The sequence below is a fragment of the Charadrius vociferus genome, unplaced genomic scaffold (assembly GCF_000708025.1).
Source record: "Charadrius vociferus isolate BGI_N301 unplaced genomic scaffold, ASM70802v2 scaffold4, whole genome shotgun sequence".
NCBI lineage: Eukaryota > Metazoa > Chordata > Aves > Charadriiformes > Charadriidae > Charadrius > Charadrius vociferus.
The window spans coordinates 382,727-397,358 of NW_009648150.1; the positions used below are offsets into that span (position 1 = coordinate 382,727).

Genomic DNA, 14,632 nt, shown 5'->3' on the forward strand with positions numbered 1-14,632 from the left:
AGTCCCAGAATAAAGCTGAGGTCAGGGACTCGGTGACTGCTGGCTACTAGCCCTGCCACAGCTCCAGGAACAGCAGCTCATACCCATGTAATGTGGATCAATAAATCTCACCATAGGACTGATCGTTTGTCCCCATGTGCTGGGACTCACCTTCTCCAGTGTCGGGGACTGAGATGAGGTACATATAACTGCACTGAAAGGGAAGATGTGCCTTTTTTTTGGTAATTAATATTTCCCTTCTATGTGCACTTCTACATAGAATGGGCTGAATTACTTCACATTGAGCCAGAACATCCAAACCCGTTGGTGACATTTCAAGCAAGTGCAGCACTTGTCACATTAATCGCAAAATCCCCGCTGCTTTTATGCATCTCCCTTTTAAAGCTTAGGTTATCAGTGGTAACTCTATCCCTGATTATTTTTGGTAGAGTAGCTCTCACCCACCTTATATGCAAGTAATATGTTTGCTGTAGACATGGTACTGCAGTCTAATCCTAGACCCATCATTTAATACAGTGAGGAGAGGGCCAGTCACTCAGGGAAGCCCTACTAGTTTATGTAAGCAAAGTATTTGGCTCTGTAAAGATTGTTGTTTATCAAAGTATTGAATTAGCTTAAGTATGATTAGCTTAGATTGAAAAAATAAGAATATATTTTTGTAAGCATTTTCCTGGAATTGATTCAGATATTCAAGTGTTCATTGGTCAGTAATAAAATTCTGATCATTTAAATGTCTGCAGTAAATCAAAAGCTTTTTTTTCAGAAGCAGCAGCTCAGATGTGATAATTTTAAATAATGTTATAAATATACCCACAGTAATGACTGCAACACCAGTTCCTTATATACACAGAAATTAGCCATGATGATCAATATTATTCTTTAGTGCTTTTGAATTGAAATAAATTTAGAAATTTATTAATATATGCTATTACAGCTCACTGATTCATAGATTTTTATGGCTATAAGGGGATATTATATCAGTTTGTCTCATCTGTTGTAGAGCAGTTTATACAGTTTCCTTATAGTAGTCTATTCAAATAAGTGTGTCTCACACTTGGAATTTAGGACCTGTGTGTTCTGTGGTCTTTACCTGGCTGTTTTTAGCAAACCCCTTACAGTTAGCCAATAATTTGTCATTCTCCGTGTTCTGACTAGCTTATGCCAAAATTTCTTCTTGCTATAATGACTCCACCCAGGAGTTCCTTGTGTACCTTTCATCTAAACTCAGAGACAGGTGTACTTCTTTGATCACAATATAATCTTGTTCAAGTCCAACATTTATTTTTTTTAGATGCTGGCTGGTTTTATATCAATGGCAAGATACTAACTGATTCCAGAATAGCCAAAATTTGATCCTTATCTCTTATACATCTGCTTTCCCAGAGTCAGGGCTTTCCACTAACAAAGCCAGTGAAGGCATTCAAAGGCTGCATGACTGCATGAACAAGTAACAGGGACTTTTTTCTCTGACCTTAGCTACACAGAAGTGTGTCATGTAATATGGACATAAAGCATCTTAGTTATGAATTGGGGTTAGCCTCTTTAGTCAGAACAACTGGCTAAAGAATCATAAATAAATTAGACTAGCTCTTAGTATTGCAAGAATTTTGTCATTTTGAATGCCCAGTCCTGTTGCCACTGAGCTCAGACCTGTTCATGAGTTCAGCCCCTGCTAATTCGCTGTTTCCTTCTCCTTTGTCCTTTTCATACGTCTCTAAGTGGGACACATTTCATGTATGCAAGCTTGATTCTCCAGAACTTAAGCACATATACAACTCAATGTATCATGGATTATTCTATCAACAGCAACTAGATAACTCATACACATGAAGATGAGCATATCTGTGACTACTGTCAGGAGAGGAGCTTTAGTTTGGAAATTGCCTTCCTTTGGGAGTCCCCCTCACTCTCATTTTTAATTCTTGCAACAACTTATCAATTAGTTTCTCCATTAGTTCATAATGTTTCTTGTCCTGTGTTTCTTGTCCAATGTTCCTAGACAAGATGGGGTGACCATTAAACTTTCTGAAGCTATAGCAGAAACAAAGAAAAGAGACCTGTTTGGTTCCCACCTTGCCTCCCAGAGGGGGTATGAGTTTCGTGGTCACTTTTATCTTGTGGAAGGTTTTTTTCACCTAATTAAATTTCCTTAGTGTAACAAACCTGTATGATTTTTGTAACAGTGATCATAGTTTCCCTGAAGTTTTACCATGTAGAAATGTATTCAGAACTTACTCTGTGTCTCCACTGGAAAGAACTGTCTGCAGAAATCCATAGTGCCCTTCTAACATTGTAATCCTAGGCAGCCCAGGGAAATTTAGGGAGAATCTCAGGATGGAAAAGTGCTGCTAGTTCTATTAAATCCTATAAAAAGTTATATAAGGAAGAACGAAGTTTAAATTTCATTTAAGTTGGGGAGAAGCCTGCTTGAGGAAGCCCTTTTAGAGAAAATTTGTTGTTTTAAGTTATTCTTATTTTTATCATTAAGGCTACTTTTGTTTTGCTGCAGGCTTGGATTGTGGAAATTAATTGTCCCAAAAGAATAATTAATTGCCAGGAAAGAATAAGAAAATACTAAAGTGATCCAAGCCCTGAATTAGTGCCTTTATGGTTATAATTTCCTTTACTTCAGCTGAGTTTCCCTGGCAGAGCTGCAAGGAAAGCTCTACCCCATTAAATAACAGAGAGTCCAGAGTACTGAATACAAGCAGGTACAAGATCCTCTTTCTATTTGCAAGCAACCCCTAAATTTTGCTGATGAGCTCCTGGCATTTTGTTAGTAAATATTTCTAGAATAGATGACATTTGACATAATTTTATAGATTCATACTAAGGGTGCATATACACACACATACATAACATATATATACACACATATGGATACCTATGCATAAGCATATACGTGGACTCTTTTACACATCTGTCTCAGTAGATAACAGTGGAATTTGCTGCATTTATTCCTGATTCCTTTGGGGCTCCGGAATTTCAGGATCTGACTTCTCATAGGGAATCTCTAGATGTGTTGTTTCAAACACTGGTGTAAATAAAAAGGGGAAAAAAAAAAAAGCAGCAGAAATACAGCACATCACAACAGCAGGTTAAATATAGACATGGATTACAGAGCCATTGTTTTCACTCCTGCTAAATAAGACAGTACTCTTAAAATGGAATGCCACTTGACCTTTTGTGTTTCATCAGTCTGTGATTGTATTTAACTGATACAAGGAGGAAACATTTTCCCCCTGGAACTGTCCCCTGTTGATATGACGATAGCTACTGCTGGGTCACACCATGCACAGGAGGCAGAAACCCAGTGCTCCAGAGCACAAGAGGGATCTTGCAGCTCATGGAGGAGCTCTATCCATGTCCCACAATGACACGCGCTCTTTTTTCAACTTCTCTCAGCTTGTGCTCTCCGCTGGCCATATCAAACCACCACCGGTGCTCAAACATTCAAAAATCACTTACTTTGAAGTTGAAATTCTTGATGTGCAAAGCAAGAAGCAGATCTGCATTGTGGATAAGGTAAGTGTATTATTCCAGCACCCCGGGTCGTGCCTGGTTCACACGGTTCAGGGACTCAGTTTTCACTCTGTTGTGGTCTTATTCTGTAATAGAAATACTTTCATTCTTTTGTCTGGGAGATACTCAGAACTTCTTGTTAGTCACAATCCTTGGTTGTTTATCTCCAGCATTTTTACAAATAATCCAAGACTGGTTTCTTTTAGACCTCCTGGCTGCTCTGTGGGCTCAAGATATGTCCTTAGGCTGTCTCTCGACACTTAGAATACTGTGTTTATTTCAGAGCGTGATGCTTAAACGTCTACTTCAGAATGGATACTTAGTTTTAATACATCCATAAAACAGCATCTCTGCAATGCTAAACATACTCAGCTGCGCTCTACTTATCAGATTGGGCAGGAACCTCATGATTTTTAAAAATTTTCATTTTTAAACAAAGGGTCTCAGCGAAAAGAGGCTTTTTTTAATAAAGTGAATAAAAAAATATAAACTATAGTCAAATTGTATAAGCAGGATGAAAGGACTAGGTAGGAAGGAAGTTTACAGCACAGTAAACAACAGCTGAAAAAACGCTTCATAAATATTTTCATCACAGTTTTTGTGATTCGTTGTCCCTCAGCAGAAGAGCTGGTCTCTTGTGTGCCATTAAAATGGGAATCCTAATCTATTTAGACTACAGGATTTTTCAGTAACGTGGTAGAGTTTTGAGGCTTACTGTTTTGCTAGAAGAAAATGATAATAATAAAAAAATCCCTTATCCACACTGGCAACAGCTGGAACCAGTGGATAAGTTTGTTTCAAATGTTTAATTTAATGTCTTTGAAATATGCAGCGTGGAATACTACCAGATTTCTAGTGTTCTTGATCGTTTAAAGGGTGTTTTTGCAACTTGTATGCCTAGTGAAAGGTAAATGTGTCATTTGTTCATACTTAATGGGGCAAAATAATTTTTGAGATTTTTTAAATCTAGCCAAAGGGGAAACATGTACAAAATGGTCAAACAAATATGAACACTATTAATACTAGTTCTAATGATAGTGTTTGCATAGTGATATTTACACAGTTATTTTTAATAGGTTATATAGGTTATCTAAATACTATACTGAATAAGTTTTCAATCTAAAAAAGACTGAGTCTTTTTCTTATCTTACACTTTCCTATAGTGTCATTAAAAGAAATATATAAACAGAAACAGAATTAGGCGTAGAGCCACATTTCAGGAATCCTTCCATGGAAGAACTGTAGTCTGCTGGGACAATAGCAGACCTGCATTTTAATCTTTATTCTGAATTTTGATGAGCCTGAACATTTTCTACACCTTTTCCAAACCATGGACTCTGCCCCTGTAGTGGTGGAAAGAAAGTTATGAGTTGTGATTACAAAGTACTCTGTCTGTAGAGGTAAAATACACACAAAGGAGCTGTAACAACTGTAAACTGAAAGCATCTGCTCAGGAATCTACATTCAATTCACATGGCCATGACCAGCAGCAGGGACCTTCTTAAATTTTATTTTATTTTATTTTATTTTTTTTTTGGCACAGTACCAAGGGATTGGTGCAAGTATAGTGCAAGGTTGAGATTTCCAAGACTGCCTAAAGAATTTGAATTTTGAATGCACATTCACCTGGCTCTCTATATCCTTTACTTTGCTTCCTTAGGCAACCCTGAAAGTACAGAAGTTGAGTTTCTTACTTCCGTGAACACTTGTTAGTATTGTTGAACGTCATTTCAATTGGTTATTAGAGAAAACAAGAGACCATTTTACTGGATTATGCATAATCTTCTGCTTAATTAAATATAACATTGATATAGACTCAACATGACACTTCTAATGCCTGTTTTCTGTTTGTAAGATAATTATGATTAGCTTCATTTCTCAGGGTTGCATGTAATTATTACTTGTCAGGATTTATAATAGGAGAGGATAGGAACCATATATTTTAAAATGTATGTATTTACACTCTCATTGCATATTGTTAGTAGTTCAGACTATTATAACTTAGCAAATGTATTTGTAATATTCTCAGATTAATAAATCTAAAGGGAAAAACTATATTATAATGGCAGAGAGAAGACCCCTTTCTTTCTCCACTTAACAGAAACTCAGACAAAGTGCTTAATGCTATGTGTTTAAATACCAGTCACTGCTTCCAGAGGGTTAGTTTCTATGAAACTCTTGCATATGCATATGACTCCTCTTCAGAACAGTGGGAGCTCTGTAAAGTCTGTAAAATGATGATACATCTAACTAGATTCGGTATTTAGAAAGAAAAGATGTCTTGTGCTCAATGCAGTGTCAGGGATTTAGAAGAGGTGTGTTCGGCTGTGGGATCTCAAGCAATCAATTGACATCAATAGGATTTGGATCCAACGTAAGTAACTGTGAATTAATTCTCCATCTGTAAAATTAAAATAACATTATTTCCGTTGGCTTTCTTACCCATCTTATACTTTGGGGAAGGATCAGTGACTTATATTGAGTGAACTGAGTAGTTGCTATAAGGTCTTGATCGTCTTTAAGATTGGCTTAAAGGAACAGAATAAATACATATTTGCCTGGTTTTTAAGCCTAAGATACATTCACATCGTACTGCAGGCTTTTCCACAGTCAGGAAAGGCAGAAAAAAAAATAAATTGAAAGCAAATAGTAGAAGAGGAAAACCCCAGACATTTTGTCCCATAGTTATCCCCTCTAGGAACTGGGCCTTGAAGAAAAATACGTACTCTTGCAAAAGTTGAAGTAAATTCACAAGAATCAGCAACACTGTCAGTTAATTTTGCACATGCATACTTTGAGCATAAAATTCTTTATAGAAGGATCATTTCTTTTATTTAATATTGTCAACCTGCTCTGGGGACTCTTTCTGCTATGGATATGACATTATGCAAGTAGTTTGGTGCACACCAGCTTTTCCAGTGAGTTAGTTACTTAAAGGATTTAAAAGTGTGAGATCTTTTTCCCCGAATTTGCTTTTGGTACAGAAGTTAATACTGAGGTTAAATGTCCTGGTGGAGATGCTTCAGATTTTGGGGATGGGGAGAGAAAGCGGGAAACACAAACCTGTCTCAAATTTTTTTTCCCAGTTACTCTACAAAATGTCCCCAAACTACTAGTGGCAGGACAGCAAGCAGCAGCGATTTATAGACAAAAGGAGGCTACCTTTGGCAGTTGGAAAAAGGCTTCAAAAATAAGTTAGTAGGGAAAGCTAATTTAAACCTAGGCTACAACCCCATCCATCTGTCCTTAAAAGCAGTATATAAATGCTCAGAGGAGGTACCCTGGGACTGTACTCATGCGAGCAGAGTTATCTGTTATGTGATGGCAGCAGGGGGACAAAAAGCACTGAAGTTTTGAGGATATGTCAGAGCAGCCTCCTGCTCTGCGCATTGCCCAAGAGAGGGCAAGAGCCCAGGCGTGTGGGTCAATGTGAACGGCAGAGTCCTGGGTCTTCCTTCCCTCCCCGCTCCCCAGGGAAGCAGGCGGGTGTCCTCAGGCACAGCATGGCTCGGCTGTACGCAGCACATCTTGCCTGACCTGAGATCCCTCAGATGGCCTGGGAGAGGATTTCTCAGAACAGAAAGGTGTTGACCCTAGCAGGCAAAGGCCTTACAAGAGGTGGTGGCTGAAAGCCACAATTAGGCAAATTCAGCCAAGAATTCTGGCCCACATTTTGACAGTCAGTCAAGGGGTGACAAGTAACAGTTGGGCATCTTGTGGGTAAATCTTCAGACTCTTGAACATGCAAATCAATACTGCATTTTTTAAAGATGTTCTGTATTTGAAACATGAGTTGTACAGGTTTCTTTCTCAAGGATTGAAAGAAGTGTTCAGCATGGAATAATTATCTTCTTTGGCCAGTGTAAAACAGCAGGTGAGCCTTGATGATCACGAGTCCCTTTTTTCCTCACAATTTATTAATTTCTATGGATGAAATTCCTGTCTGTCTGTAAAGAGGCAAGGGCATGGCATGTAATTAGTGAGTTCTTAATAGAAATATTTTAAATTAAAAGGAGTCCCAAAATGTCTAAGGGTTTTGGCTCCCATATTACTTCCAAAAAGCTACAGAAAACAATGGAACATGCAAAATTCATCAAGTCTTAAAAATGAAAGAAAATAATTCTTTTCTGTATTTTTTTAACAAATAATCCACATTTTTCATCCTCAGCCACAACTTATGAAAAATACATAGCTACTCAAAAACTGTTTTACTTGTACATTATTCCAAAAGCCTGATGTAGGTTAGTTTTAAAGTTATCGATGTGCAGTGATTTGATTTATAAATGCTGTTAAGGCAACTCATAACTGTTTCTGTTATAGCATTCATTGTATAATATTTTTTTCTTCAAATTAACCTGTAGTAAAATGTATTTTCCCACAAACATAGTGCAATGTAATTAATTTTGCATGAATTGCTTTTAAGGCAGAAAGTGTTACACAATACAGTTTTTACAAAATAAATCACCTTTGGGGAAACCAGCAAAGAAAGCTTTTTCCCATCAAAAGCCTCAAAGCTCAGTAGTTTTGTGCTGTACAATTTTGCAAGTTAAGCTATAAGCAGAGGTGCAAACTCAGGTTTTGTCTGCTACACAGTGGCCCTCCTTTCCAGAAAACTTAAGGCCTACAGAAGAGAGCTTGCTTCCTAAGGTGTGCAGGAAAGAGTCTCTTTTCTTGGGGTGCTGCAAGATGATAGAAGCTACTTTCCTACTTTTCCTTAAACCAGCCCTCCATGCGCTCAGTGCAGTCTGCCACTGAAATCTCTTTGGAAAACCCAGTTACTGATAGTTAAAAGTTGGTGGCTAACAATGTATACTGTAGGAACATTAAACTACATGTCTGTGAGTATAGACATGCTGTGCAATGCCTACAATGAAATTCATGTGAACATTGTTATTTTTATTAAATTAAAGGACCCTTGCATATGGCCTGTCCTATTGTTGCACATTTTTGTCATGCCCAGAATAACACAAGTCCCTGCATCAATCCAGTCACTTATATATACAAATCTTCTTGCTGTTAAATATTACACAGTATGTGTATTAATAGATCTTTTGCCAAAGGTGAGTTAGGGTTTATTCTGATTACTCTGAAAGGCCTGTCTCTGAAGGAGTTCACGGGTATTTTTGTTTATAAAACACCTAAAACAATAGTGTCCTGGTATCTGCACAGTATGGCTTGACAATACAATGGATTTACACTGGCATAACAGCAAAATCAGATACACGCAGAAATGGTATCTCCAGTATCAGAAATCTATTACTTTTGCCTGTGGGTTGCAGCTCTGTCAAAGAAAGTGAGCAGCCGAGAACAGTCATCACCAGCTCTCTTTTGTGTAGTCATCTCTAGCAAATAAAAATAACTTCTCACATCATGACTTGGAGGTTAGACATACCACATTCATTTTAGGTGAGCAAATGCTATCGTTAAAGTAGGCAATGAAACTCTGCAATGGAACTCTTTGCAGTACCAGGACATTGCCTTTTACATCAGACTCTCCTCATTTGCTTTGTTCTAGGAAGGTATAGTAAAGAAGTCTTTTCCCAGGAAAGAGATTAATATTTTCATTGCCTTGTATAGTCTTTTTTTTTTTCCCCCTTAATCTTGAAATTATAGTATTTCACTTCACATGACTCTATATTCTTCCTTGTGGAGAATGAGCAGAATCTGTGCATTTCCACAGCAGCCTCATTTCAAGCATAGGATTTTTCATCATCTTTCTCATTCAAGCAATCTATCATTAGAGGTGTCCTGCCTCTGATGCCAAAGATGCCCAAAGGGATTTAATAACCAGCTATGTCAAAAGAGGGGGTTCCATGGTAAGACCACACATTGGTGCTGAGTCCCACAAACGAGGGATTCCCACAGCAATACTGGTGAAAGAACACAGACACAACACTAGACAGACACAGGCTTATTGCTGTGGAAGTCCTCTTTTGTACTTCCTTTTGAAAAGAGGTGTCTTGTGTCTTTTACTGTATGTTTTCACAGCATCCAGCACAACGGGAATCTGGTCCCTGCTGGGAGGCACTGCAAGAAAATACATTTACAAACATGCTATAAAGTCTATGTGTTTTCTTGCCCGTAAGAATTGAATCTTATGCATACCCCCCAGTGCTGGAGGTGATGACAGTAGTATTTTCTTCCTCAGTTATTAATTACACATGGTAAAGTAGGTAAACATATTCAAATTCTGTTGAAGCAATGCATTACACATTTCTTCCTGCTCTACTAGAAATTCACATCATTTTAATGTCAATGTAGCTACTGATAGTTTCCGATGAAAAGAGGCAACTAGACATGTTAATTTCTAGTTGCTCTTTGCTGTCACCATTCTTGTTTCAATATGGCTTTTTACATGGAATACCTGGAGAAATGGACTTTGATTTATTTAGAAGAGAGAAACTGGGGAGGGGAGAAGCTGTGACATTAAGGCATTTAGCAAGGGCATTTAGCATTTTTAAAGGGATAATTTAAAGATTTAAAGCTACTACACAAGACTAATGCTTCAGCTGATACTGATTTTCAAAGCTTAGAAGTGCCTTTAAATGACAGGTTTTATACATCTTTTTTTAGGTAGAAAAGTCTAAGTCTGGGAGGGAAGAAAGAAGTAGTGAAATAATAAATGACCCAAAAAATTAAAGCTTGGTTCAAAATTCAGCAAAAACAAGAGAATGAATTCTTTAGACACCAGAGGTGCTCCAGCTCTTCATGAGCATAAGCCATTCCGGCCAACAATAAAAGCCAGCTATGCTACCAGAGCAGTGAATATTGCCAAAAGTGTATCTGTAGAGACAGATTCCCAGCCAGTGTGAAAATGTCCCCGTTCCCAACAAAGTTATGACATTTTACCCCAGCTGCACATTTGCCTTATTGCATCAAAGATAATTCACAGATTATTGCAAATTATGAATGTACTGGAGCAATATAAGACCATAGGGAGCTGTAGGTGTTTTATTAGTCTAATAGTTAATCAGCACAACCCATGATGGAAATTTAGGTATATAATGGCATCTCATATAGGCGTTATTGTAGCATTAAAATACTCCTGCCCATGATTTATTGCTCCATCAGAACATGCTTCAGGTTCTTTCTGAAATCAGACCTGTGATTCTTCACAAAAAATCCTGAGCCATGTAATAATAGATCCATAAATATCTAGCAGTATATATTAATTCTATTGTTATAACATATCTGCCTACATTTAAACAATTTGGGATTTTAAAAAGTCCTTAAAATGCAAGCTTTCCTTTTTTCAAATATACAGCTCTTGTGCTACCAGAGAACAAATTGTCACAGTCAGAGAATCTGTACCAGAAGTACAGCATGCATCTCTTCATTGCACTTGGTATTGTGAAAAGTACTTAGATTTCGAACTGACCTGATGACGTCTAATTGTTATCATATATCACCCTCATTTCCCATTCCTTTCTGCTTCTCAGCTTCCTACTTCCCCGCATGGACCACAGTGGGCTTGCTCTCCCTCCATCTTTCCCTGCCTTCTCTCCCCAACAGAACTTTGGACCTACTGGCCAAGTTTAAATGCATCTGGAAGAGAACAGAAAAAAAAAAAAAAAAAAAGGCTCAAAAGACCCCCAAATAGCTTGTGACCATCCTGTGCTAAGAATTGGTTGAGTTTCTTGGGTGCACTTCTTGATTTTAAATGTTAGCAGTCTGCATAGATATAAAAAAACCAAACAAAAACCTCTACAGCCATTTGATAGAAAAGGGAAGACAAATTCAGTGAGATTTCACAGCTAAGCTATATGCTTTATCTGCGCTAGGACTGGCAATCAAAATCCAAACAAAACCCTAAACCTCACTTCTTCCTGAGAAGAATTTGTCAAAATTAGTTGTTTGGGTTGTTTGTTTTTTTTAAGTGCATATCCCAAATGTTGTTTTCTTTTCAAATTACACTGAAAAAAAATGAGTCTTGAATTTTTTATGAGGTAGAATTTGTGAAAGATTGGATTACAAATTAATTTTGGAATATTTCAATCTGCTATGACACAATAAATATTTCATTTCAAGTGCAATTTATTTTACAATTTAATAGTGCATTTATTTGAATATCATTTCCTATTGGGTTATTTTCCATGGCATAAGAGCCATGTGTTACATTATTTTACACTATCATGATTGATGTGTCACAAAATAATGCAAAAGTAATGAAAGTTCCATACCGATGAGAAATAAAAAGAAATGAAAATAACACAATGAAATGAATTTTCAGCATGTTCCTGAAGCAGGACTTTAAAAAAAACCCACAACATTTTCTATTTCATTTTTAAAATTTGAAGTCAATACAAATTTACACATCCCGAGTTTTGCCAGAACAAATCCATTTCCCTGGCAGAAAAGTGTGACAGAGGCTTCCTGACTGGTTCTGCTGTTAACGTCTCAAGGTGAATACAGCAACCTTACTCAGTTCCCTTTAACAAAAGGTCAGAAGGCACGGAGGCATAACCAATTCTAGTCAGATTTGCTCAGAAATAGGTGAACACGGTGAATTCTGTAAATTGAGGGATGGCCTCAATTCTGTCTGCTAATGGGTTGCATTCTCTTTACTTCTACTCCCATCTTTAGCAGAGGGACAAAAAGCGCTTTCTGGTGTCTTGACAATTTTTCAGAAAATTTCTTGCAAAGGGAGAGGATTTTTTTTAATATAAGTACCCAGCTAGTAGTAAAAAACCAATATAACATCTTTAAAGACAAATTTGGCTAGTGTAAACTGACATGACTGCACCCAGCAAGCATGTGGTTATGTGTATTCTTAGATAATTTGACCCATAGTCACTGGAAATATTAGTTGGATTATCTCATATGCTAAAGTTCATGTGCCTGCGTAATAATCTAGGAGATTACTAAGAGATACAGCCCTCTACTCACATATACTGGAACCAACTTGAGCTAAAACTATAGTTCTCAATATCTCTGTTTCTGGAAAGACTGTCTTGAGATCAGAGATAGCTGTTTGGTAGGGAGTTAACATCAGTCTACTGAGTAAAATATTAAATTCCATATAAAGCCTTTGTGCAGTTGCTGACAATACTTGTCTATATGTAGTTGCTTCTATGTCATTTCCACGGTGGGATCATCTCTATATCTCTTTGGACATGACCAGCACACTGGTTCACCAGGCTAACAAGACAGCAGTGTGGGACATACTGAGGGATACTACAGTAAAACAGTAACCAATTTTTAGTACTGTTTTTGAAAGTTAACAATAAGAAAAAGTAATCTGATCTAGAAGCCAAATTCACAAAACACAGAGATCAATTAGAACAGGTGTTTTCCTGATTAACTTTCTGTGAAATGCTGCTGATTTCTAATAATACAGCATGGTCCCAAAGCCAGGACAGGGTGCAAAAGCAGTAATGATGAAGTATTTGTTGAGTGCTGAATTTGGAAATTACCTGGCTTTCCCATTAGCTGGTTATCTGTTTTGGGGTCAAATCCTCAGCTGCAGTAAGCTGATGTCACCCTTTTGAACAAATGTACTCTGTCTGAAGATGGGGCCATGTGTGGTTAATGAGCAGCCGGAGTGGCAGAATTTCTGAATTTCTGCGATTATGGAAAATGTCTGCCTGTTGGAAAGTAGGTGACTCAGCAGTGCAGTGGTACGGACATGTCACAAAGAGAAAAAACATTCAAAGGGAAATGTTGAATGAAGGATCACTTATTTGCAAAATTCTATTATTCAAATTCTCATTGATATTCTGCTAACCTCTAACCCCTAAAATAATTCTTTAGTGCAAGAACTGTGTGATGCAATTACATACAGATCACTAGATTTGTTATAATTCCTTGACTTATAAATGTGAAAGAGGTCTGAAAGTGGATAACTATCTGATTAGCTAGCACTCACAAAAGGCAGTATTAAGTTCCCATAATATCTTCCACTTGGTGCTCTTCCTTGAGTCATAGCCTAAGTTATTAATATGGTACTTTAAATCTTAAAAAGAAATGTGATGCTTTGTGCATTGCTGCACAAAGGATAGAACTGGAATGCATGACCCAGAAGGTCCTTTCATTCTTGAATTCCTAAAAAATGAAAATTTGCCTCGAATGGAAAAGTAAAAGTATTTTTGCTAGGAAGGTACAGAAAAACAGGATTTGAGGTTTTTAAATCATCCTTTTCTGAATGAAAAGTGTAATGAATGCAAGCCACACCTGTAAAATCTGCATTTCTTCATAATTTCTTCTTTTTCGCCAAGAAAAAGTAGTCTTGAACCATACACATGGCAGCATCTTACTAGAAAGTTAACTATATTTAAAATCTGGTGTTAGACTACAAGTTAAGAAGTCTGAGGGAAAACTGACTTGACCATCAGACAGAGAAGATGTGTGCCAAGTAAGAGGTGTTTTTACAATTAAATTCATCTTGTTTTAAATAAACTAAGGGTGGTCTTTCACTCTGTTTTCCCTTTGTGTATTTGAAAAGTGCTGAAATAGTGGAAAAGGAAGGTTATAACACTTTCAGAAATAATTTAAGAGTAAGACTAATAATTACAGTGATATGTTCCAGGGTGTTTTATTCAGTTAGCACAAAGGGTAATAAGAGCAGATGCTGTTCCAGTCCTTACAATTCTTTAGATCGTATTGATGTACAATGAAAAGAACAAAGATAATTAATGGTCTACGAAGAGGACACTCTTAGTAGTAAGCTGATGTCTCAGCATCCATCTTCACATTGATCAATATTAGAATCTATAACTTCACCGGTTGTTTTATGAGGTCTTTAACAAAAAGGACACAGAATTATCAAGATCATAAAAAAATGTATTTCATTCTTTTGTGGCTATAGCCTCATTATTCTGCCTGGGAAAGAACACTGTGATTCCTCTATGTCATAGCCCATTCTGATGAGTATTTGTGTTATTTTTCAACTTGCGATCTGTGTAGTTTGTCTCAAGTGGAAGAATCCTTCTCTGAGCCAGCTGGCCCATAAAACAAACGTCTTCCTGCCCTCCTGACTGGATGTGTGCTCCAGGCCCTCCCTGGGCACACGCAGCCCGTACAGTGTGGTGCCACGCAGAGCTGCCAGACTGCGACTAACCAACCAAGTACATGCTCTTGCTGGGGCCTGAGCTGGCAGGAATTTAACCAGCAC

At 37.4% G+C, this 14,632-nt stretch overlaps 1 protein-coding gene across 1 annotated transcript in view; it reads left to right on the plus strand.

Moving 5' to 3' along the window:
* Window positions 1-3,250: 3,250 nt before the first annotated feature.
* Window positions 3,251-14,632, plus strand: part of TECRL (trans-2,3-enoyl-CoA reductase-like) — a 72,277-nt gene continuing 60,895 nt past the window's right edge. Inside the window, exon 1 of the mRNA XM_009884016.1 lies at window positions 3,251-3,525. Coding sequence (XP_009882318.1) covers window positions 3,292-3,525 — 234 coding nt within the window. The 5' untranslated portion in view covers window positions 3,251-3,291. The remainder of the gene's footprint in view (window positions 3,526-14,632) is intronic.